Source organism: Somniosus microcephalus, chromosome 18 (assembly GCF_052327205.1).
Source record: "Somniosus microcephalus isolate GS21.2 chromosome 18, FLI_Smic_1.0, whole genome shotgun sequence".
NCBI classification, from domain to species: Eukaryota; Metazoa; Chordata; class Chondrichthyes; order Squaliformes; family Somniosidae; genus Somniosus; species Somniosus microcephalus.
Window position 1 is genome coordinate 20023759 of NC_141004.1, and position 22318 is coordinate 20046076.

A 22318-nucleotide genomic window follows, 5' to 3' on the forward strand; every position below is an offset into this window, starting at 1 on the left:
CAATCCAGTTAGTCCCACTCCCCCGCTCTTTTTTCTCCGTCAAGTATTTATCCAATTCCCTTTTGAAGGCCACTATTGAATCTGTATCCAGCACACTATCAGGCAGCGCATTCCAAATCTTAACCACTCGTTACGTGAAAAAGTTTTTCCTCATTTCGCCTCTGGTTCTTTTGCCAATCACCTTAAATCTGTGCCCCCTCGTTATCGACCCTTCAGCCACTGGAAACAGTTTCTCTTTATTTAATCTATCTAAACCCTTCATGATTTTAAACACCTCTACCAAATCTCCTCTTAGCCTTCTCTGTTGTAAGGAGAACAACCCCAGCTTCTCCAGTCTATCCATGTAACAGCACTCACTCATCCCTGGACCCATTCTAGTAAATCTCTTCCACCCTCTCCAAAGCCGTCACGTCCTTCCTAAAGGGTGGTGCCCAGAATTGGACACAATACTCCAGCTGGGCCTGAACTACAAGTTTCAATTTCCTTAGCTGCAGTCTTTAACTGAAAAGGCTACAAGTCAGTAAAGACATCACTAAGATTCCAGGCATTGAGGACATCACAAGAGGGATCTTCTAAACAAGCCTGCAAGGTAGATGGTGGAAGTGGCACTTAGGAACATGATGTGCTCAGCTATGGAACCGTAACATGCTGATTCACGTCACTCAGGGAACGTTGTCAGAACACAAGCTCTTCGCCAGAAGGTAATAAATAAACACAAATGCTCCTCGCAAATACAATAAAGCAATTTTTGCACATTTCAACAGAGAGGCTCAAGCTGAGAGAGAGACCCGGGAGGATTCTGTCAACAGATAACCATTCCAGGTAAGTTTCGATACTCATGTCTACATCAAGTCAGCATTGTTAATGTGACAACACAACCGCCGAATGCCATGAAATTTGAGAACCACAAAGAGGAACACTGAAAGAGGGAAAGAAAAATTTGTTTTCAAGTCAAATTCAAAATAGCCAACTCTCATTAGAGAGTAGTGCTGTATAGAGAAGCTATTTTCAAAATCTATAATACATTAAAAATTTGCCTGCAAAAATCATACTTCCTATTGTCACACATCTGCGTCAACCTAATCCATTTTAAGAGACCGTGTCCACCTTTACAGTAGGAGCTGCCCGTGCAATCTTGTCACTGTGTAATTGCACCCTCCCGCCAGTGGCACTGTAATGCCTCAGTTCCGAGCCTCCCAGCTCCTCAGCCTGTTGAAAAACCTACGCTCCAACCAACTCTACTTCGCAGCATCCCAAATTCCTGTAAATTTTGCTATTCAACTTCTTCTTCTTCTTAGGCAGTCCCTCGGAACCGAGGCTGACTTGCTTTCACATTAAAAATGAGTTTGCAGGTGACTGATGAGTCCAATGCGGGACCTACAGTCTCTGTCACAGGTGGGGCAGATGGTGGTTGAAGGGGCGGGTGGGTGGGGTGCTTGGGTTGACGTGCGCTCCTTGCACTGCCTGCGCTTGGCTTCCGCTTGCTCCCGGCGAAGAGACTCGAGGTGTTCGGCGCTGAACACCTCGAGTATTCAACTACAAATAATAACGTTTGAAGTATTATATAAAAATAATGATGGAATTATGTCTGCACACCCTGGTCCAATTATCTTTCACCTTCTGACCCTACTTCACTTGGTCTTGGCTCCCTGTGCGCAATGACACGGGAGAATGGAAAAAAAATGTGGAATAGACTATACATAGAAAAATTAACAGGGAGATGTCTCAAGCAAGAGTATAGAGCAGATAAGGATTTGGAGGTATATTTTGCACCTCTACACTTGATCTCTCTGCGGTACGAGAGCAGACTGTGATTCGGGAGACTGAGAAGACAAGCCACAATACAGGAGTGGGCAGCAAGCTCTCCACATGATGGAGTCTTAAAGAAGTAAGATGAGTGATTCAGCTGTCTGGAGGCTGTGCTTTTCAATAGGCAGCTGGGAATAGAAAGTCGGTATGAGTAACACACGGCAGCATACATCATTTAGAAATGGCAGAATGTAGAGAGCTGAAAGAGGAGACGAGGCTATTGGGGAACCACGAGGAGGAAAACAAAAAAGGTGAAGCGGAAGGTGGAGGACACAAAGTTAAAGTCAGAACAGAAGTCAAAAGGGAAAGACTGAAGAGAGCAAGAGGGAAAAATTAATGCAAGTAAAAATGAACATGAATAAACAAAGTAGAAGATTCAGTTATAAGAGAATTAACAGGGTCAGTTTGACTCAATTTGTAGCACTTTTGCCCAAATCAGAATGTTGTGGTTCAAGGACTTGAGCCTATAATCTAGGTGGACACGTCAATGCAGTACTAAGAGTGCGCTGCATCGTTACATACAGGGGATTCTCCCGCAACCAACATTTAAAAAAATGATCTTGTCATTTATTTCAGTGCATTTCCTTCTATTAAACAACAGCGTCTACATTGCTGAAGTACTTAATTGGACCTGAAGCGCTTTGGGATGTGCGTAGGTTGTTTAAGGCATTATGTGAATGCAAGCTCTCTGTGTTGGAGGTGCCATCTTTCCAGGTGAGATGTTAAACTGAGGCCCCGTCTACCTGTTCAGGTGGGTGTAAAAGTTCCCCTGACACTGTTTAAAAGAGGAGCATGGAGTTCTCTGCTTTGCCCTGGCCTACACTCCACCCTCAATGACCACCACCACAAAAAAAAGAGCTGGTCATTCCCGTCATTTGCTGTTGATGGGATCTTCTCGTGCCAATCGGCTACGATAGACGTCCCAAATAAATGCAAGTTCTTTCTTCAAGTAGAGAGGACTGAGAGAGAGGTTGTTGCGAATATAAAAACAGGGGAAAAGTCTGAATGTGCCTAAGAAAGGTAAAATAAAAAGCATTATTACGGAGCAGGAAGGGGAGGGAGCAGTAGAATTGAAAGATAAGTACCAGAAAGAGAATCACAGGTGGTGAAGATAATAAGGGATAGAAGAGGTGATAATTAACAGATCAGAAGTAATTACACAGGAATGACACTGTTTTTATTGAACGACACTATTGAGTATAATATTTCTCTTAGTTGGCAATTATTTGCGAAAATAAGCAGTGAGGTAATGACAGTTTAATTAATATAACTGTGCAGAGTGTGAATCAGTAGCAAGCAGAAGGACTTCCTCATAACGTGATGAGCCAATCGGGATTTTATTATAAATTGAACTGAGGGTGTGTGCAAGTTATTATCGTGGTTAAGTCAATTATTTGCAGCAACCAGCATACAATCGGCGAGAAGGCAGACCTAATTCAAAGAACGTCAACACTGTTTTATTGTATACAACTGTTAATCTGTTACCTGAATTAACTTGAATATAAACTGCAAGTGACTCAGAATGTATTCATACAGCTAGGATGAATTTAACTGATCACATATTTTAGTTCAAACTCCAGTGACTGGACTTGTTACACCATATCTGCACTGCTGAAGAGGAAGAGGGGGGTGGGGGTTGTGGAAGGAAGGACAGGGGAAGGGGCAAGTCCTTCAAATTTCAGAAATAGGGTTCTCTCAACCCTCTGCAGGAACTAAACATGCAATTCCTGAGATAACACCCCTCCCCCTATGAGCCTACTCTGTTATTTTATTAGTGTTTGCTGGCTCTTATTTTTTAATCCTAGCTTTTTGCCCTTTCTTCATGCCCTTTAGAAGAATCGTTGTTTCCCAAGTGAGGATCTATCTCTCTTTTTAAATACCCCAATTGATTCTGCCTCGGTGGCTTTCTGGGGCAGTGCATTCTACATTTCATGTTCTCACAATCTTTTTATTGCAATTTATTTTTCTGTATTAACTTGTAATCAGTTTAGTTCAGATTATAATATGTCCCCTTGTTTTAGATTGTCTGACCGCAGACAAGTTAATTCCCGATCTACTCTGTCAAATTCTTGTGAATGTATTGCGTTGGTCAGGTCCCTTATTCTTTTGGCTTAAAAGAACTTCCTTAGATGTGCCCGTGAGAAGTTGATGGACTGGTCGAGGACATTCTCCATACTTCATTCATGCAACCTTGGAAGACCCGGCACGCTTGTTATGCTGAAATAGTTTAATCCAGCAGAAAACAGAAAGTGTAATGGTCAAAACACAGTCACTTGTGTTGGCCCTGGATTTTGACGCTTATGTTCTCTATTTTCTGCTGAATTGCACTATTTCAACAGAGCTTGCACGATGGGTTTCCTGAAGATCCCCACTCCCAAAAGGTCATTGCTGTGAGACAGAAGCTTCTTGTGTAGTTGCCACCTCTTAGGTATCGCACCCGTAGGTTTTATTTGAATGTACTCCATTCATTTTTCAATAATACAACGAAGGGAAGATTGCAAATCAAGACAATAAACATATTCTTCCCTGCATTGCTAGACGTACAGCAGCCCCAGGATTTCTGACTGTGTACAGGCCGAGCACTGTCACAAGTCAGCTTTAGCCTTACTTTATGTCAACACTGGGGAGGTGAGCAGCCAGAATAGAAAGGAACCATCATCTTACAAAGAGCTGGCACAGGCACGATGGGCCAAATGGTCTCCTTCTGTGCTGTATCACTCTATGGCTTTTTGACATTAATTCAAGGGGCCTTTTTTTCTTAAAAGACTCCCACACTTTTTTCTCCTGCAGATGTCAATTCATGCTGGAGTACGGATCCACCGGCATCCAGGGGGCCTCATTCGCATGGCTGTTCACGTGTAACGTTTGAGCGGACACCGGCTGCCTATCAGAGAGCATCACGGCCGAACTTAGGCTTGTCCTCGCCTCAAAACCACACTGAGCAAGACGAGCAGGAAGCTTGGCTAATTGGCCGAATCTCAACCAAACGGCACGGGGACCAACTGTAGAGGTCCTACCGTCACCCCAGTGAAATCATCTAACTCAACATAGAAAGTTACGGCACAGAAGGAGGCCATTCGGCCCATCGTGTCTGTGCCGGTTGCAAAAGAGCTATCCAACCTAATCCCACTTTCCAGCTCTTGGTCCGTAGCCCTGTAGGTTACAGCACTTCAAGTGCCTATCCACTTTTTAAATGTGATGAGGGTTTCTGCCTCTACCACCCTTTCAGGCAGTGAGTTCCAGACCCCCACCACCCGCTGGGTGAAAAAAGTTCTCCTCTAATCCTTCCACCAATTACTTTAAATCCATGCTCCCTGGTTATTGATCTCTCTGCTAAGGGAACTAGGTCCTTCCTATCCACTCTATCTAGGCCCCTCATAATTTTATACACCTCAATTAGTTCTCCCCCTCAGCCTCCTCTATTCCAAAAGGTGGAACCTTCTTGATCTGTAGACGTCTGTTCCACAGTAGACGGTATTTTTGTTGTTGCGTGTTGCCACTGGGGTTCTGAATTCCGCCCCACATTATCAACAGATGGGGGCGGGGTTCCAACCCCCAGGGAGCAGAAAAATACAGAGCCACTTCTACTTGAAGTGTTTCCATGCAAGAAAAAACGGCCATAGATAAGTGAGCAGAGGACTAAGAAGCAACACTGTGAACTGAAATGGAAAGCATGATCAACTGATGCAGAATATCTGCATCTGCAAATTCCTCGGGCCGTCCTTGCCCAATCCAGATGAACTACATTACAGCTCATCTGGTGATTCAGTTTTAGAATCAGTAAAACTTGCCCGAGAAGCAAGTCTGGAAACTGCAATTGTGACCGCAACTCACGCTAGGAGCGACACAGCCTTCTACATTTGGAGCCTTTTTAGCGGTTGCTTGCTTTTATTAACTGTCAGCTGTGGCTCAGCTGGTAGCACTCTTGCCTCCGAGTCAGAGGGTTCACAGAATCACAGAAACCCCACAGTGCAGATAGAGGCCATTTTGGCCCATCGAGCCTGCACCGACACATATCCCACCCTATCCCCGTAACCCCACGTATTTAATCCCCCTAACACTAAGGGTCAATTTATCATAGCCAATCATCCTAACCCGCACATCTTAGGACTGTGGGAGGAAACCGCAACACCCGGAGGAAACCCACGCAAACACGGGGAGAATGTGCAAACTCCACACAGACAATCACCCGAGGCCGGATTCGAACCCGGGTCCCTGGCGCTGTGAGGCAACAGTGCTAACCACTATGCCACCGTGCTGCAGTACTGAGGGAGTGCTGCACTGTCGGAGGTGCCGTCTTTCGGATGAGACGTTAAACCGAGGCCCTGTCTGCCCTCTCAGGTGGATGTAAAAGATCCCATGGCACTATTTCGAAGCAGAGCAGGGGAGTTATCCCTGGTGTCCTGGCCAATATTTATCCCTCAACCAACATAACAAAACCAGATGATCTGGTCATCATCACATTGCTGTTTGTGGGAGCTTGCTGTGCGCAAATTGGCTACCACCTTTCCCACCTTACAACAGTGACTACACTCCAAAAGTACTTCACTGGCTGTAAAGCCCTTTGAGATGTCCGGTGGTCGTGAACGGCGCTATATAAATGCAAGTCCTCTTAAAATCAGCAACACTCGAGCGAGAGAAACAAAACTATGCTGCCTATTTTGCATGAAGCTCTCTGCATGCCCACGCCCTGCCTCCCCGCAGACTGAGGCACCGAGCACTGCCAATATTATGATGGAAATTCTCAGCAGCTTTTAAACTGGCACATTTAATGCCGTTAGCAATGCAGGTGGAAAAATAGTGAATCAGCTTCCCGTTTCTCGACTTTGTTCATATCCAGTATCAATGATTTGCCATGACGTAAATAGTGTTCATAGAATCGTACAGCACAGAAGGAGGTTATTCCCAACTCCTCTGCTCTTTCCCCATAGCCCTGCAAAGTTTTCCGTTTCAAATATTTATCCAATTTCCTTTTGAAGGTTATTACTGAATCTGCTTGCACCACCCTTTGAGGCAGCACGTTCCAGATCGCAGCAGCTTGTAGCGAGAAAAAAATTCCCCACACCTCCCCTCTGCTTCCTTTGCCAATTCCCTTAACTCGGTGTCCTCTGGGTACCGACCTCTCCTGCCAGTGTGGGGGGGGGGGGGGGGGGGGGGGCGGGGGCACACACACACACAACGTTGTTATTTCAATTATGTTTGTGGACAACCGATCTCGTTCACACCAGCTCAGTCAGAAGTGAAAAGGGTTTTGTGACAAAGTAAATAACTTTAGGTAAGCTGCTGCATTACTCATTGGGCAGGCCTGCATATCTTTTGTTCCCGTTCGATGTTGAAAACAGCAAGTACTTTATTTAATTGTTTGAGGCCTGCGCGTTTGGTCTTGGCATCGTTTTGGAAGCCCGTGATCGAACACAGGAGCCTGTGGCCTGAATTCTGCTTCCACAAATAGTGTGCAGCTTATTGAGAAGCCGCGGTGCAGAGCCAAGGTCCACAGTGCAAGGCCTCACCAACACTGCAGAGTAGGAGGAAAGTGCGAGGTGAATGGAGAAGTGGTGCCAAGCTTGCACTGCAGGCAGAAGGGGAGACCAAAGGAAGTCATTGGTTTGTTAATGCTAATTTTAATTGGGGACAGTTCCGTTTGAGTGGAATCAGCAAATGGGGTCAAATCTTGTTTTTTTTTTTTTTTTTTTTTTTGAGTGGCACTATGTGCTGATAGTAATGCATATCACAGTCCGAGACCAACTTCTGTGCAAGTGTCGCGCAAAAAAAAGCTGCAGACACTCAAAATCTTAAACTAAAACAGAAGATGTCGCAAACACGTCCACCTGTGTCAGCGGTGGCTCAGTGGGCAGCACCCTCGCCTCTGAGTCAGAAGGTTGTGGGTTCAAGTCCCACTCCAGAGACCTGAGCACCAAAAATCTAGGCTGACACTCCAGCACAGTACTGAAGGAGCGCCGCACTGTCGGAGGTGCCGTCTTTCGGATGAGACGTTAAACCGAGGCCCCGTCTGCTCGCTCAGGTGGACGTAAAAGATCCCATGGCACTATTTCGAAGAGGAACAGGGGAGTTATCACCAGTGTCCTGACCAATATTTATCCCTCAATCAACATCACAAAAAACTGATTATCTGGTCATTATCACATTGCTGTTTGTGGGAGCTTGCTGTGTGCAAATTGTCTGCCGTGTTTCCTACATTACAACAGTGACTACACTTCAGAAGTACTTCATTGGCTGTAAAGCGCTTTGGGACATCTGGTGGTCGTGAAAGGCGCTATAGAAATGCAAGTCTTTCTTTCTTTCATTATTTGAAGAACAAGGAGCTCCCTTAGCCTCCTTCAAGCAACACCACCAAAAACTGATCTTGTATTTAACTTGCTGCATGAGGGACCTTGCAAACTGTCTGCTGGTTTTGCCTACATAATAACAGTAACCTCGCCCAAAAACCTGATCCGTTGACTGTGAAGTGCTTTGGGACATCCTGAGGATGTAACAAGACACCATACAAATCTAAATTCTTTCTTTCTTTCGTGATATGCTCCAGAACAGACTTGAAAGTACAACTGACATTTAATGGGACTCACCAATGGCCATGATACATTACAACAGTGACTACTCTTCAGAAGCACTTTTTTTCGTTGGAACATCGCAGATTACAGGACGATATGATAGAAGTGTTTAAAATTATGAAAGGGTGGGACAGGGTAGATAGAAGCAGACTGTTTCCAGTCATCGAGGAGGTCTAGAACAAGGGGCCACAGATAGAAGATTACATGAGAGAGATTTAGAACAGAGGGCAGGAGAAACGTCTTCACACAAAAAGAGTTGTGAGGAAGAAGAAGAAGAATTGGACCAAACAAAGCAATGTGAACGAAGTGGAGGAGTTCTGGAGGATGTGTGGCTGCAGCAGCGGATGGTCGATAGTCTTGTGTCTGAAAAGACAGATGACAGCCTGGCTTCGTTGACATAGGAGACGAAAAGAATGATCTGCTCCATAATAAAGTTGAAGCCTCGGTGGACCGCACTAATTCTACATTCTTATTGAGTGATGGAGGCTGAAGCTATGTCAACATTCTGGGTTAGCTTGGACGAGCGGAGGAGGGAAAGGGGATGAAGGGATAAGGGAACAGGGTGGATAAATGTGATTAGGACTATTTACTGGTAAAGACCGACATGGACTGGTTGGGCTGAATGGCCGGTTTCCGTGTTGTAACTTCTATGTATTTCTATGACTGGCTCACAGCTCTGCTGAAGGAGTGAAGGGAAGCATAGAAACTGTGACTGCATGCTGCTGGGATGGGCTTTTTGTGCTACCTTACAAAGAATTACACAAATTGAGAGGAGACAAATACATCTTAAAACAAAAAAAAATCTTGATGACAAACATTTGCTTTTAAGTAAGCTCAATTTGTGCTGGGGGTCCAAGCGGGTTGAATCTTACCCAAAGGGAGGCTGACTGTTAATCCTAACCAGCCAGCTATCAACACGTGAACCACTATTGTGGCCCCCTCAGATTTTATAAGTAAAATTACAGATCTTTAACAAGAATTTGGCTTTTAATCTGGTGTCAGCTGTGGCTCAGTTGGCAGCACTTGCCGAGTCAGAAGGTTGTGGGTTCAAGTCCCACTCCAGAGACTTGAGCACAAACGTCTAGGCTGACACTCCAGCGCAGTGCCGAGGGAGTGCTGCACCGTCAGAGGTGCCGTCTTTCGGATGAGACGTTAAACCGAGGCCCCGTCTGCTCTCTCAGGTGGGCGTAACAGATCCCATGGCACTATTTTGAAGAAGAGCAGGGGAGTTATCCCCGGTGTCCTGGGCCAATATTTATCCCTCAATCAACATAACAAAAACAGATCATCTGGTCATGATCACATTGCTGTTTGTGGGAGCTTGCTGTGCACAAATTGGTTGCCCCATTTCCTACATTACAACAGTGACTACACTTCACAAGTCCTTCATTAGCTGTAAAGCACTTTGGGATGTCCTGAGGTCGTGAAAGGCGCTATATAAATGCAAGTCTCTCTTTTTATTGCAATTCTCTATTCTCTGAATGAATTGTTATTTGCCACTGCAGAGAGACAGAGAGTACGGATTTAAAAATAAACTACAGTCCAATCTTGTTACACGCACAACCAGAACAGACCAAAAGCCTTCATGCGACTACAGACATATCCAGCAATTAATTAGCTTTGGCGGAGCAACACGATAAAAAACTGAAAGCTAATTTTATTTGCTTGTAGATTTCCCTATTGAGCAAATGGTTTTAACCACACAGCGAGATCGCCAAGAACAACATTGAACAACCCAACACGTTCGGGGCTTGAAAACATTATCGTCCATAGGTCATATTGTTAATTCTAACTTAAAGGAGGAATAGGCCTTATTTTCTGGAGGGAGTGGGAATATGTACTTACTGGATGGTTAAAGTGAAGCAGGGGGGTTTACTAAAGGTACAAGCGCGTGAGGAGATATTTGAACATTTATGTTTTTGGGGATCATTTATGCTCAATCCGAGCAATGTCAGTGATGTGGAATTTTTTTATTTTATTTTCCTGTCTCAGAGAGCTGCCGATTCACTCAGCTGTTCCATTTGAAATAGCTCTGGGAGCAGTTTACTTGCTCTCCCTTCTTTGAGCTGATCAAGAGCCACCCAAGCACGGGTAATTCAGCGGAGGATTCATTTGTGCTATATATGGCGATCAGACAGTTTCCAAAAAGGGCCGGGTTGCTCGGCCACATTCAATTGCAGCTGGAAATGGTTCCATTTCTGCTCTTGCCACCGGGCTGGAGACAAGCCAGACGACCAAGGGGGTACTGGAAGCACAAGCAAAGACTGAACTGCAGAGAAGGGGATGGGAGGGGCGGTGGAGGCGGTGGCTGCAAGAGGCCGAGAGACAGGAGAGAGACAATCTTTGGCGTACTGGCAAACCACAGGGAGCACGGTTAAGATTTTGAAATCTTCATTATTTTGGATCACTGCCGCTTTAAAAAAGGTTAAAGCAGTCGTCTTGCACACAACCGAAACTGTAACAGAAAAGGTTACACAAGCCTCTGAAAACAAGTTGTTGGGCTTTGTAGCTCAAGCTGTTGAGACTCATAACCATCTGGTTTGGGAGTTAAGAGCTCAAGTCCCTGGTCTGCCCAACACTTGAATTGTTTGTCTCAGGTTGGATGGGTGGCGTCAACTCTCAAGTCAGGCTGCAACCTCTTGTGTGAAGACTCACATTTAAAGAACTTAAGAACATAAGAACTAGGAGCAGGTATAGGCCATACGGCCCCTCGAGCCTGCTCCACCATTCAATAAGATCATGGCTGATCTTCAAACCTCAACTCCACTTTCCCGCCCGATCCCCATATCCTTTTGATTCCCCTAGAATCCAAAAATCTATCGATCTCAGCCTTGAATATACTCAACGATTCAGCATCCACAGCCCTCCGGGGTAGAGAATTCCAAAGATTCACAACCCTCTGATACAAGACAATAGATACTACAATAACCAAGAGGAAGTTAATGGATAGAACGTTCACAACCCTGAGTGAAACATAGGAACAGGAGGAGGCCATTTAGCTCCTCGAGCCTGTTCGCCATTCAATGAGATCATGGCTGGTCTGCGACTTAACTTCACGTACCCACCTTTGTCCCATATCTCTTAATACCTTTGGTTAACAAATTCCTCCTAATTTCAGTCCTAAATGGCCGACCCCTTAGACTATGCCCCCTATTTCTAGACTCTCCAGCCAGGGGAAACAACCTCTCAGCATCTACCCTTAGATCGTAGGCAGAGAGGGAAACCAGAAGCAGTCTGAGAGTCTGATCAAGATTACACCCCGTCAGACCATCACAGCAGCACAGACGTGTTTCCCTGGAGTCTACCCCAGACCAACCGTCCTTCCCACTGGAAGAAAACTGTGCTAATGTGAGCAATCACCAAGAGGTAGAACATCTGCGACAAATCTCACCAATATTTGTGTCATACACACTTGTAAAAAAAAATTACCTCAGGCAGGACACCACCTAGGGTGCTACAACCAATCAGCACTCACTACCCAAGCTCGCGTGCGAAGAGCAACTTGGCAATGTATCGGTGCATTTCTGGCACGAGTGGAATTGCAGCCCAGCAAGAACTCAGGAAAGGAGGAGAAATTGCGGGGGGAAATAATTTAGCAATTCACGTTGACTGCGTCGTGAACTTTTAGAGCAAGATCCTCAGTTATCTTCAACGACTGTACATCAGACAGAAGGGGAGGCAGTCATTGGAGTTCCCCTTCATGTGAAGAGTTATTGTAATTCCACTTACCTAAAAGCAAGAGGTTACTAGAATGAGCGAGGGCGATGGAGGTCCAGCACTGGCATCTTAATGAGGGGACCAGATTTCAGGTCAGCTTAACGAGAAGCTGGGCCAAAAGCGGAAGGAGTATTCATTGTTTCTCAAGGATGTATTTGATGACTGTTTTCTTTGGAACAGTGGAGGCTGAGGGGAAACTTGATTGAGGTGTATAATATTATGAGGGGCCTAGTTAGAGTAGATAGGAGGGACCTATTTCCCTTAGCAGAGAGGTCAATAACCAGGGGACATAGATTTAAAGTAATCGGTAGAAGGATTAGAGGGGAGTTGAGGAGAACTTTTTTCACCCAGAGGGTGGTGGGGGTCTGGAACTCACTGCCTGAAAGGGTGGTAGAGGCAGAAACCCTCATCACATTTAAAAAGTACTTGGATGTGCACCTGAAGTGCCGTAACCTACAGGGCTACGGACCAAGAGCTGAAAAGTGGAATTAGGCTGGATAGCTCTTTTTCGGCCGGCATGTACGCGAGGGGCTGAATGGCCTCCTTCTGTGCTGTAAATTTATGAGATTCTATGTCTCGTGAGTTGAGCAACTATGTGTGTGAGAGAGAGAGAGCGCGCGTTAAAAGGCGCTATATAAATACAAGTTGTTGTTGTAGCTCCAATATCAAAAAGGTGTTGCTCGTGCTCCTGCAGTGCACACGTCAGGGGATATAGGATCAGAGAAACCTGCAGCACAGGAGGCCAATCATCCCATTGCGCCCATGCCCTCTCTCTGAAAGAACTTTGCACTTAGCATAGCCCTTTTCCCATACCTTAAAATTTTTATTCGCTTCCCTCATGCGTCAGCCATGACTCAGTGGGTAGCACTCTCTCGCCTTGGAGTCAGAAGGTTGTGGGTTCAACTTCCACTCCAGAGACTTGAGCACAAAAATTTAGGCCGACACCCCCAGTGCTGAGGGAGTGCTGCACTGTCAGAGGTGCCGTCTTTCGGATGAGATGTTAAACCGAGGCCCCGTCTGCTCTCTCAGGTGGATGTAAAAGATCTCATGGCTCTATTTTGAAGAAGAGCAGGGGAATTCTCCCCGGTGTCCTGGGGATATATTTATCCCTCAATCAACATCACTAAAGCAGATTATCAGGTCATTATCACATTGCTGTTTGCGGGAGCTTGCTGTATGAAAATTGGGTGCCATGTTTCCTACATTACAACAGTGACTACACTCCAAAAAAGTACTTAATTGGCTGTAAAGAGCTTTGGGACATCCAGTGGTCATGAAATGCGCTATAGAAATCCAAGTCTTTCTTTTTTCTTAAATGCTATTGCTTATACTGTCCTGCTGCCATTACTCAATATCCCAACAACTTGCTGCATTAAAAAAAAATCTCTTAACTTCTCCCCTCATTCTTCTGATGATCATCATAAATTTCTGTCTGCTACCTACCGACTCATCGGCCAATGGGAACAGGTTTTCCTGACTTACGTCAACGAAAGCCCTGATAATTTTGAACACCTCGATTAGATCTTCTCTTTGTTTGCTCTGCTCTACTAAAAGAAAAAAAAACTGTTTCTCCAGCCTCTCCCCATAACGAAAGCCTTTCATTACTGGTCACACCTGCTACATGTGCCCCATGTCCTTAACACCCTTCTTACGTTAGGGCGCTCAAAACTAGACATAGTATTCTAACTGCGGTCTAGCCAATGGTTGGCGCAGGTAGTGGCTGCCCACGCTGCTGGAAGGCAAAGTGCGGGCAGACTCTGGTGGTGGTACTGGGCGTTGAGGGGCACCATTGGGTCCTGCCTACAGCCAGTTGAGCTCTCGTGATGCCCATACAGGCCCACCTTCTGACTTTGGGGAGGTGGAATCTGTAGCTAGAAATTTGTGAAGCTGTGAACTTGGCTTACAAACAATTGGCACTATAAAAAGGGCGAATTAAAGACACAAGCAGTTTTACCACATGATGGAAGCGCTTTCTAATTGACGGCGTGAGCATTTTCCCACCAGCTGCACCGTGAAACCACCTCTGGGCCTGCAATCGCTTCAAATGGCAGGTTTGGCGGTGCATGCCATTTATTGGACTTTTAAGCTCACCATAAACATTGCACTATATTTGCACCGTGAACTGATGGGATTGTTTAAAATGAGCAAATAATGCGTATGACGTTAATACGTCATTATGGCGCGACTTCCCAGCAATTTCTGGCCCCTTGTTTATAGTCCAGCGTGCTGCCCATAATAAAAACAAGACTTACATAGAAACATAGAAGATAGGAGCAGGAGTAGGCCATTCGGCCCCTCGAGCCTGCTCCGCCATTCAATGCGATCATGGCTGATCATCCAATTTCAGTACCCGGTCCCTGCTTTCTCCCCATACCCCTGGATCCCTTTAGCCTTAAGAAATATATCCAACTCCTTCTTGAATATATTTAATGAATTGGCCTCTACTGCCTTCTGTGGTAGAGAATTCCACAGGTTCACCACTCTCTGGGTGAAGAAATTCCTCCTCATCTCTGTCCTAAATGGCCTACCCATTATCCTGTGACCCCTGGTTCTGGACTCCCCGACCATCGGGAACATCCTTCCTGCATCTAGTCTGTCCAGTCCTGTCAGAATTTTTATAAGTTTCAATAAGATCCCCTCTCATTCTTCTAAATTCCAGCGAGTACAAGCCCAATTGTCCCAATCTCTCCTCATAAGTCATTCCTAACATCCCAGGTATCAGCCTGGTGAATCCTCGCTGAACTCCTTCCATGGCAAGAACATCCTTCCTCAGCTAAGGCGACCAAAACTGCACACAATACTCAAGATGTGGCCTCACCAAGGCCCTGTACAACTGCAGCAAGACATCCTTGTTCCTGTACTCAAACCCTCTCGCTACGAAGGCCAACATACCATTTGCCTTCTTAACCGCCTGCTGCACCTGCAACAATTGTAACAATTCTATGATTCTAACACAGGAGGCCATTCGGCCCGTCGAGCCTATGCCGGCTCTCTGCAATAACCTTGGATAACCAGGGAAAGAGTAGGGCCCATTAGGGACCAAAGTGGCAATCTGTGTGTAGAGCCGGAAGATGTAGGTGAGGTTTTAAATGAATATTTTGCATGTGTTCACTATGGAGAAGGACGATGTAAGCATAGAAATCAGGCAAGGGGATTGTGATATACTTGAACAAATTAGTATTGAGAGGGAAGAGGTACTAGCAGTTCCAGCGGGCTTAAAAGTGGATAAATCCCCAGGCCCAGACGAGATGTATCCCAGGCTGTTGCGTGGGGCAAGGGAGGAGACTGCAGGGGCTCTGACACAAATTTTCAGATCCTCTCTGGCCACAGGGGAGGTGCCAGAGGACTGGAGGACAGCTAACGTAGTACCATTGTTCAAGAAGGGTAGTAGGGATAAACCAGGGAATTACAGGCCAGTGAGCCTAACATCAGTGGTAGGGAAATTATTGGAAAAAATTCTGACAATTAGTCTCCACTTGGAGAGGCAAGGATTAATCAAGGATAGTCAGCATGGCTGTGTCAGGGGGGAGATCATGTCTAACCAATTTGATTGAATTTTTCAAGGGGGTGACTAGGTGTGCAGATGAGGGTAGTGCAGTTGATGTAGTCTACATGGACTTCAGTAAGGCTTTTGACAAAGTCCCGCATGGGAGACTGATCAAGAAGGTAAGAGCCCATGGGATCCAGGACAATTTTGCACAGTGGATCCAAACTTTTCTTAGTGGCAGGAGGCAGAGGGTGATGGTCGAAGGTTGCTTTTGTGACTGGAAGCCTGTGACCAGTGGTGTACCGCAGGGATCGGTGCTGGGTCCTTTGCTGTTTGTAGTGTACATTAATGATTTAGATATGAATGTAGGAGGTATGATCAGTAAGTTCCCAGATGACACGAAAATTGGTGGAGTGGTAAATAGCGAGGAGGGAAGCCTCAGGCTACAGGACGATATAGACGGGTTGGTTAGATGGGCAGAACAGTGGCAAATGCAATTTAACCCTGAAAAGTGAGAGGTGATGCATTTTGGAAGGACTAACAAAGCAAGGGAATACACAATGAATGGTAGGACCCTAGGAAGGACAGAGGATCAGAGGGACCTTGGTGTACATGTACATAGATCCCTGAAGGCAGCAGGACAGGTAGGTAAGGTGGTTAAAAAGGCATATGGGATACTTGCCTTCATTAGCCAAGGCATAGATTATAAGAGCAGGGAGGTTATGATGGAGTTGTACAAAATGCTAGTTAGGCCGCAGCTAGAATACTGTGTGCAGTTCTGGTCGCCACACTACAGGAGGGATGTGATTGCATTGGAAAGGGTGCAGAGGAGATTCACCAGGATTTTACCTGGGCTGGAGTGCTTCAGCTATGAAGAGAGACTGGACAGGCTGGGGTTGTTTTCCTTAGAGCAGAGAAGGCTGAGGGGGGACCTGATTGAGGTGTACAAAATTATGAGGGGCACAAAATTATGAGGGGCATAGATAGGGTAGATAGAAAGGAACTTTTCCCCTTGGTGGAGCGGTCAATAACCAGGGGGCATAGTTTCAAGGTAAGGGGCAGGAGGTTTAGAGGGGATTTGAGGAAAAACTTTTTCACCCAGAGGGTGGTTGGAATCTGGAACTCACTGCCTGAAAGGGTGGTAGAGGCAGGAACCCTCACAACATTCAAGAAGCATTTAGATGAGCATTTGAAACGCCATAGCATACAAAGCTATGGACCAAGTGCTGGAAAATGGGATTAGAATAGACGGGGCTTGATGGCCGGCTCGGACACGATGGGCCTTTTTCTGTGCTGTACAACTCTATGACTTTAAGAGCACTTCAGCTAGTCCCACTCCCCTGCCCTTTCCCCGTAGCCCTGCAATTTATTTTCCTTCAGGTACTTATCCAACTCCCTTTTGAAAGCCACGATTGAGTCTGCCTCCGCCACCCTTTCAGGCAGTGCATCCCAGATCCTAACCACTCGCTGCGTAAAAAAGTTTTTCCTCATGTCGCCTTTGGTTCTTTTGCCAATCACCTTAAATTTGTGTCCTCTGGTTCTCGACCCTTCCGCCAATGGGAACAGTTTCTCTCTATCTACTGTGTCTGGACACCTCATGATTTTGAATACCTCTATCAAATCTCCTCTCAATCTTCTCTGCTCCAAGGAGAACAACCCCAGCTCCTCCAGTCTATCCACATAACTGAAGTCCCTCATCCCTGGAATCATTCTCGTAAATCCTTTCTGCACCCTCTCTAAGGCCTTCACTTCCCAGAATTGGACACAATACTCCAGTTGTGGCCGAACCAATGTTTTATAAAGGTTCATCATAACTTCCTTGCTTTTGTACTCGATGCCTCTATTTATAAAGCCCAGTATCCCATAGGCTTTTTAAATCATTTTCTCAGCCTGTCCTGCCACCTTCAACAATTTGTGCACATATACCCCCAGGTCTCTCGGTTCATGCACCCCCTTTAGGACTGTACCCTTTAGTTTATATTTCCTCTCCGCATTCTTCCTACCAAAATGTATCACTTCGCACTTTTCTGCATTAAAGTTCACCTGCCACATGTCCGCCCATTTCACCAGCCTATGTCTTCTTGAAGCCTTGCATTTATATAGCGCCTCTCATGAGCTCAGGACGTCCCAAAGCACTTCACAGCCAATGAAGTACTTTTGAAGTGTAGTCACTGTTGTAATGTAGGAAATGCAGCAGCCAATTTGCACACAGTAAGCTCCCACAAACAGCAATGTGATAATGACCAGGTAATCTGTTTTTTTTTTAAGTGATGTTGATTGAGGGATAAATAGTGGCCAGGACACCAGGGATAACTCCTTTGCTCTTCTTCGAAATAGTGCCATGGGACCTTTTGCGCCCACCTGAGAGCGCAGACGGGGCCTCGGTTTAACGTCTCATCTGAAAGACGGTACCTCAGACAGTGCAACGCTCCCTCAGCACTGCACTGGAGTGTCAGCCTAGATTTTTGTGCTCAAGTCTCTGGAGTGGGACTTGAAGCCACAACCTTCTGACTCAGGAAGCAAGAATGCTACCAATTGAGCCACAGCTGACAGTGCAATAGAAATACATCAATGAATACAGCCAAAAGAACAGAACTGGGTGCATTTTCTGCCTGTAGGCTACAAGCCACTGAGAATGTCAATCCAGAATTAATCTCGACCAATGCTTTGTTTTAATTCTCCCTTTATTCAGTAAGTTGAAATTAGGCAAGGAAAGCATTACTCTACGTTATAGTTTTCATGAGCACACGGAAAATGAACAAATAACATCTTGCCTCTCTAGTCATTATTTATAAACGGCAAACTGGCAAAAATGCTAGATTTAACAGAAACGTTCTCAGAGCTCTGCTAAGCAAACACAAAGGTTAAAAGATAATGTATGATATTTTCGCCCACCAGGCTCTAAGCCTCAATGGATATTTTCCTCTATAACTTTAAATGATATTTGCTTTGTAATATTTGTTTGTCCTTTTACTATACCACTTAATTCAGGCCCAAAGAAATTATCAGTAGCATTAGATCCACTCTCGCAGAGGAATTTATGGGAAATTTTACTTTACGTTCCTCCCCTCTCACCCCCCACCCCCGTTTTTTAAAAAATCTTCTCCGAGCATTGAGTATTGGTAATGCAAGTTATTTCACAGTCAACACAAACTGGAGGGCGATTCTCTACAAGTAGTGTGGCATCGTTCCCTGCTGTTGTATTCAAATTGCAAGATGTGCCAATCCAGGCTGAGAAACCCTTCAGTTGTAGAGTTAAGACACCTAGGTAACGCACGTATCACGGTGCGAGTGCCACTACTAAGTTATGCCCACAGTGGTATTGCAGACTGCTGTTGAAGCGATTTCCCCCATTAGGCAGTCCAATTATGGCAGATTGCCAATACTCAAACAAGATGTTCCCCCCTCCCCATACTACAAAAAGGAACAAACTGAACAGGAGTCTAAGGAGAAAAGTGTTAAACAGCACGTCCAAGCCAATATTCTAAAAGAACACTGACAGTCAGCCAGCTTCAAAAATATTTATGCCAACACTAATTAATTCAAAATCACATTTAAATAAAAACAGGGGGGGGGTGAAGGAGGAACGAAAAATAAAATTTCCTGTAAATTCCTCTGCGAGAGTGGATCTAATGCTACTGATCATTACTTTGGGCCGGAATTAAGTGGTATAGTAAAACGTCAAACAAATATTACAAAGCAAATATCAAGGTTTTGTAGAAGACACTGAATTGAAAGCTAGAACAAATCATTTATCCCATGAGAATGATGGAGAAACTTGCCACCGAATTGTTTCTTCCCCACAAAAAAGGAACAAATGCGATATTTCACAGTTGCCACTGAATATTACACGTGCACAAAGATTACACTTAGCGTTTCTGGTGGATTATGCAAGTACAAGTCACACGAGGCAGCTTTTTCTTCTCAAGGGGGTTTATACATTGCACAAGTAAATTTGGAGCCATTTTTATGCAGGTCATGTGCACTCTACTTATTTCCATTTTAAAGAGAATCAGTTTCAAAGCTATACAGTCATTTTATGGGAAACACAAAGCAAACTTTAAAGAAGAAATTACAACATTTTCTTCAGGGGGGAAAAAAAAGTTAAGTGGGCACTGCAGTGCTCCAAATGTACAGAGTGGTAGGGTGGTCTGCTGCCAAGATTTCACACACTGCCAAGCTGTCACTCTTGGTGGAGGTTCTAAGTAGAGGACCTTTACTTCCCGCTCTGGGAGAGGGAGTCCTGCTGCTTTCATCCATCTTCCTGCGGCTGGTTCAGAACCGGTTTGGGGAAGACTTGGGTCCTCTACCTGCAATCATTGGTCTGGGGAGACTGCTTGGTGGCAAGTGTACAGACCCGCTCAGAAACAAACAAACATGCACACACTTACCTGTACAATATCCAAGACCATTCCAGCTGCCACTGTCCCAAAGCCTGCCAGCAGGAATGGGAACACAACCTGCAGTCCTATAGAGAAAGAGGTCTCTTTAAGCAAATCGGGACCCCGACTTGGGTTGCTGCTGATATCATCACTGTCGATACTCTGACTGCCATTCTCCAGAAGGGCATCTTCCTCCCTCAAACCCTTGGCATTGGCACAGGAGTCTCTCACTACAGCCTCCACCCTTACACCCTCTTCTTTCTCCTCTGTTAAATAGTCTGAGCTTTCTGTCTCCACCAGCTCCTTGGAGGAACTAGGAGTTATAGAAATGGTAAATTCATCCAAGCTGGCATCAATAGGGTAGACATTTCCATTGGCATGGTTATGTGGGCCAACCTCTTTCTGTTCCCTGGAGTTAGACATTGCGTATTCACAATCTTCGGGATACCATAATGTGTCTCCTCGGTTTCTTTCCTCTTGATCTGTTTCAAACATTAAAAGCTTATAAATGTCTGCCCCCCCCCCCAAAAAAAATAAAAAAGGTAAGCTAGCTCCTTGTAGGTTTTTTTTTTGCAAACTGAACTGTAAGATTTAGGTGATAAGATCCTTTTCAGCTTCTAGTTCCCAGCTGGAATTGGTAGAACTGTATTTCCTTCAGGATTCGATGCCATTCCACAAGACCACCTTCATGAAGGAAATGTGGCACCTTCTCAGGACGTGGCAAAAACAATTTTAATAACGGAAACAGTCAAGGCGAGCGGCTCTTCCAGTGAGTCGGTCTGACGTGAGAAATGGATACAAGAAGTTCGCTTCTGTGAATAGAAAAGGAGATACATTAAAACCTCATTAAAAAATCCCATCTTTGGAGACAGAGAAGGGGGCGAACTTGGGACTTTTTTTTTGCATTTTGTTTTAAACCAGCCGGATCACTCAACTGTGAGCCAGGAAGTGACTGATGTAACCGGCGGCCAGCATTTTCACCACGTTTTACTTCGCCCACTCCGATGCAAAAAATAAAAATTGTGGCGACCAAAAAAAAAAAATGATTAAAAAAAAACTTTATAATTCTCTACTGACGAAACTCTGGGCAAAAAAGAAAATCGACTCATAGCTCCCAATTGTAGCTGAACTGTCAGTTCTGCTGTGCCCTTTCAAAAAGACTTCCTCGGGATCACATTTAGAGAATCTTGTCAAATGGTTTTTCTCAACAGTTCTCACACACTTTGCAAAGTTCCCTCTTTGCGAGATCTAGAGACATTAATTTAGCCCCGCTTTACCCTGTCAGCTGCAGGATTGAGCGGACGAGTGCAGCCTGCAGTCTCCTCTCTCTCTCTCTCTCTCTCTCTGTGTTGTGTGTGTGTGTCTCTCTCTCTCTCTCTTCCTTCCTTTTTTAGCTTTTCTCTCCTTGCCCAGGGGTGGGGAAGACACCTCGCTCTTTTCCCCCCTCCTCACCTTTTATTCGGTTCAAGTGTTACCTGATGGCGGCCGGTAACTCATTAACCGCAGCGACTGCAACAGGCCCCCAGCTTCAATCGACTCCCATTTGCAAATCTTACCAAAGCGAACCTCCTCCTCCCTCACTCCTCCTCCGCCGCCGCATTCCAGCAGCCTTCAATCCCCCGGCCCCGCCCACCCAGCGCCCTGAATGACATCATCACCCGCCAATCACAAGCCGCGGGCGCCGCTGGCACGCCGCGCGCCCCTGATTGACAGCCGCGCCGACCAATCAAGGCCGCGCCTCGTGGAAAAGGCGACTTCCCACCCCCATTCACGTCACAGAGGAGCGGAGCTCTTCTGTATCCAAAACGTGTATCCAATTCATTCATGTTTCCCCCCCCCCGCACCCCCTTCCTGGCTCAGCTTGTGGGACTATCACCCAAGCAAGAGGAGGATGGGGGAATATTAGTGCAAAAAGCAAAATACTGCGCATGCTGAAAGAATCAGTTCTGAGGAAAGATCATGGACCTGAAACGTTAACTCTCTCTCTGTCTTAGCTGTCAGCTGTGGCTGAGTTGGCAGCACACTTAGAAACATAGAAACATAGAAGATAGGAGCAGGAGTAGGCCATTCGGCCCCTCGAGCCTGCTCCGCCATTCAATGAGATCATGGCTGATCATCCAAATTCAGTACCCTGTCCCTGCTTTCTCCCCATATCCCTTGATCCCTTTAGCCTTAAGAAACATATCTAACTCCTTCTTGAATATATTTAATGAATTGGTCTCAACTGCCTTCTGTGGTAGAGAATTCCACAGGTTCGCCACTCTCTGGGTGAAGAAATTCCTCCTCATCTCAGTCCTAAATGGCTTACCCCTTATCCTTAGACTGTGACCCCTGGTTCTGGACTCCCCCGCCAT

General features: G+C 45.5%; 1 protein-coding gene across 3 annotated transcripts in view; it reads right to left on the reverse strand.

The window, feature by feature from the left end:
• LOC147105085 (solute carrier family 41 member 1-like) overlaps positions 1-21535 on the reverse strand; it is a 66805-nt gene extending 45270 nt beyond the window's left edge. Inside the window, exons 1-2 of one of the 3 annotated variants that reach the window (XM_086011162.1) lie at positions 21440-21535; positions 19974-20776 (exon numbers count right to left, since the gene is read on the reverse strand). In XM_086011162.1, coding sequence (XP_085867288.1) covers positions 19974-20459 — 486 coding nt within the window. In that variant the 5' untranslated portion in view covers positions 20460-20776; positions 21440-21535. Of the gene's footprint in view, positions 1-19973; positions 20777-21241; positions 21390-21416 lie in introns of those variants that run through there. The other 2 variants (XM_086011161.1, XM_086011163.1) reach the window with 2 other exon arrangements.
• Between the last annotated feature and the right edge of the window lie 783 nt (positions 21536-22318).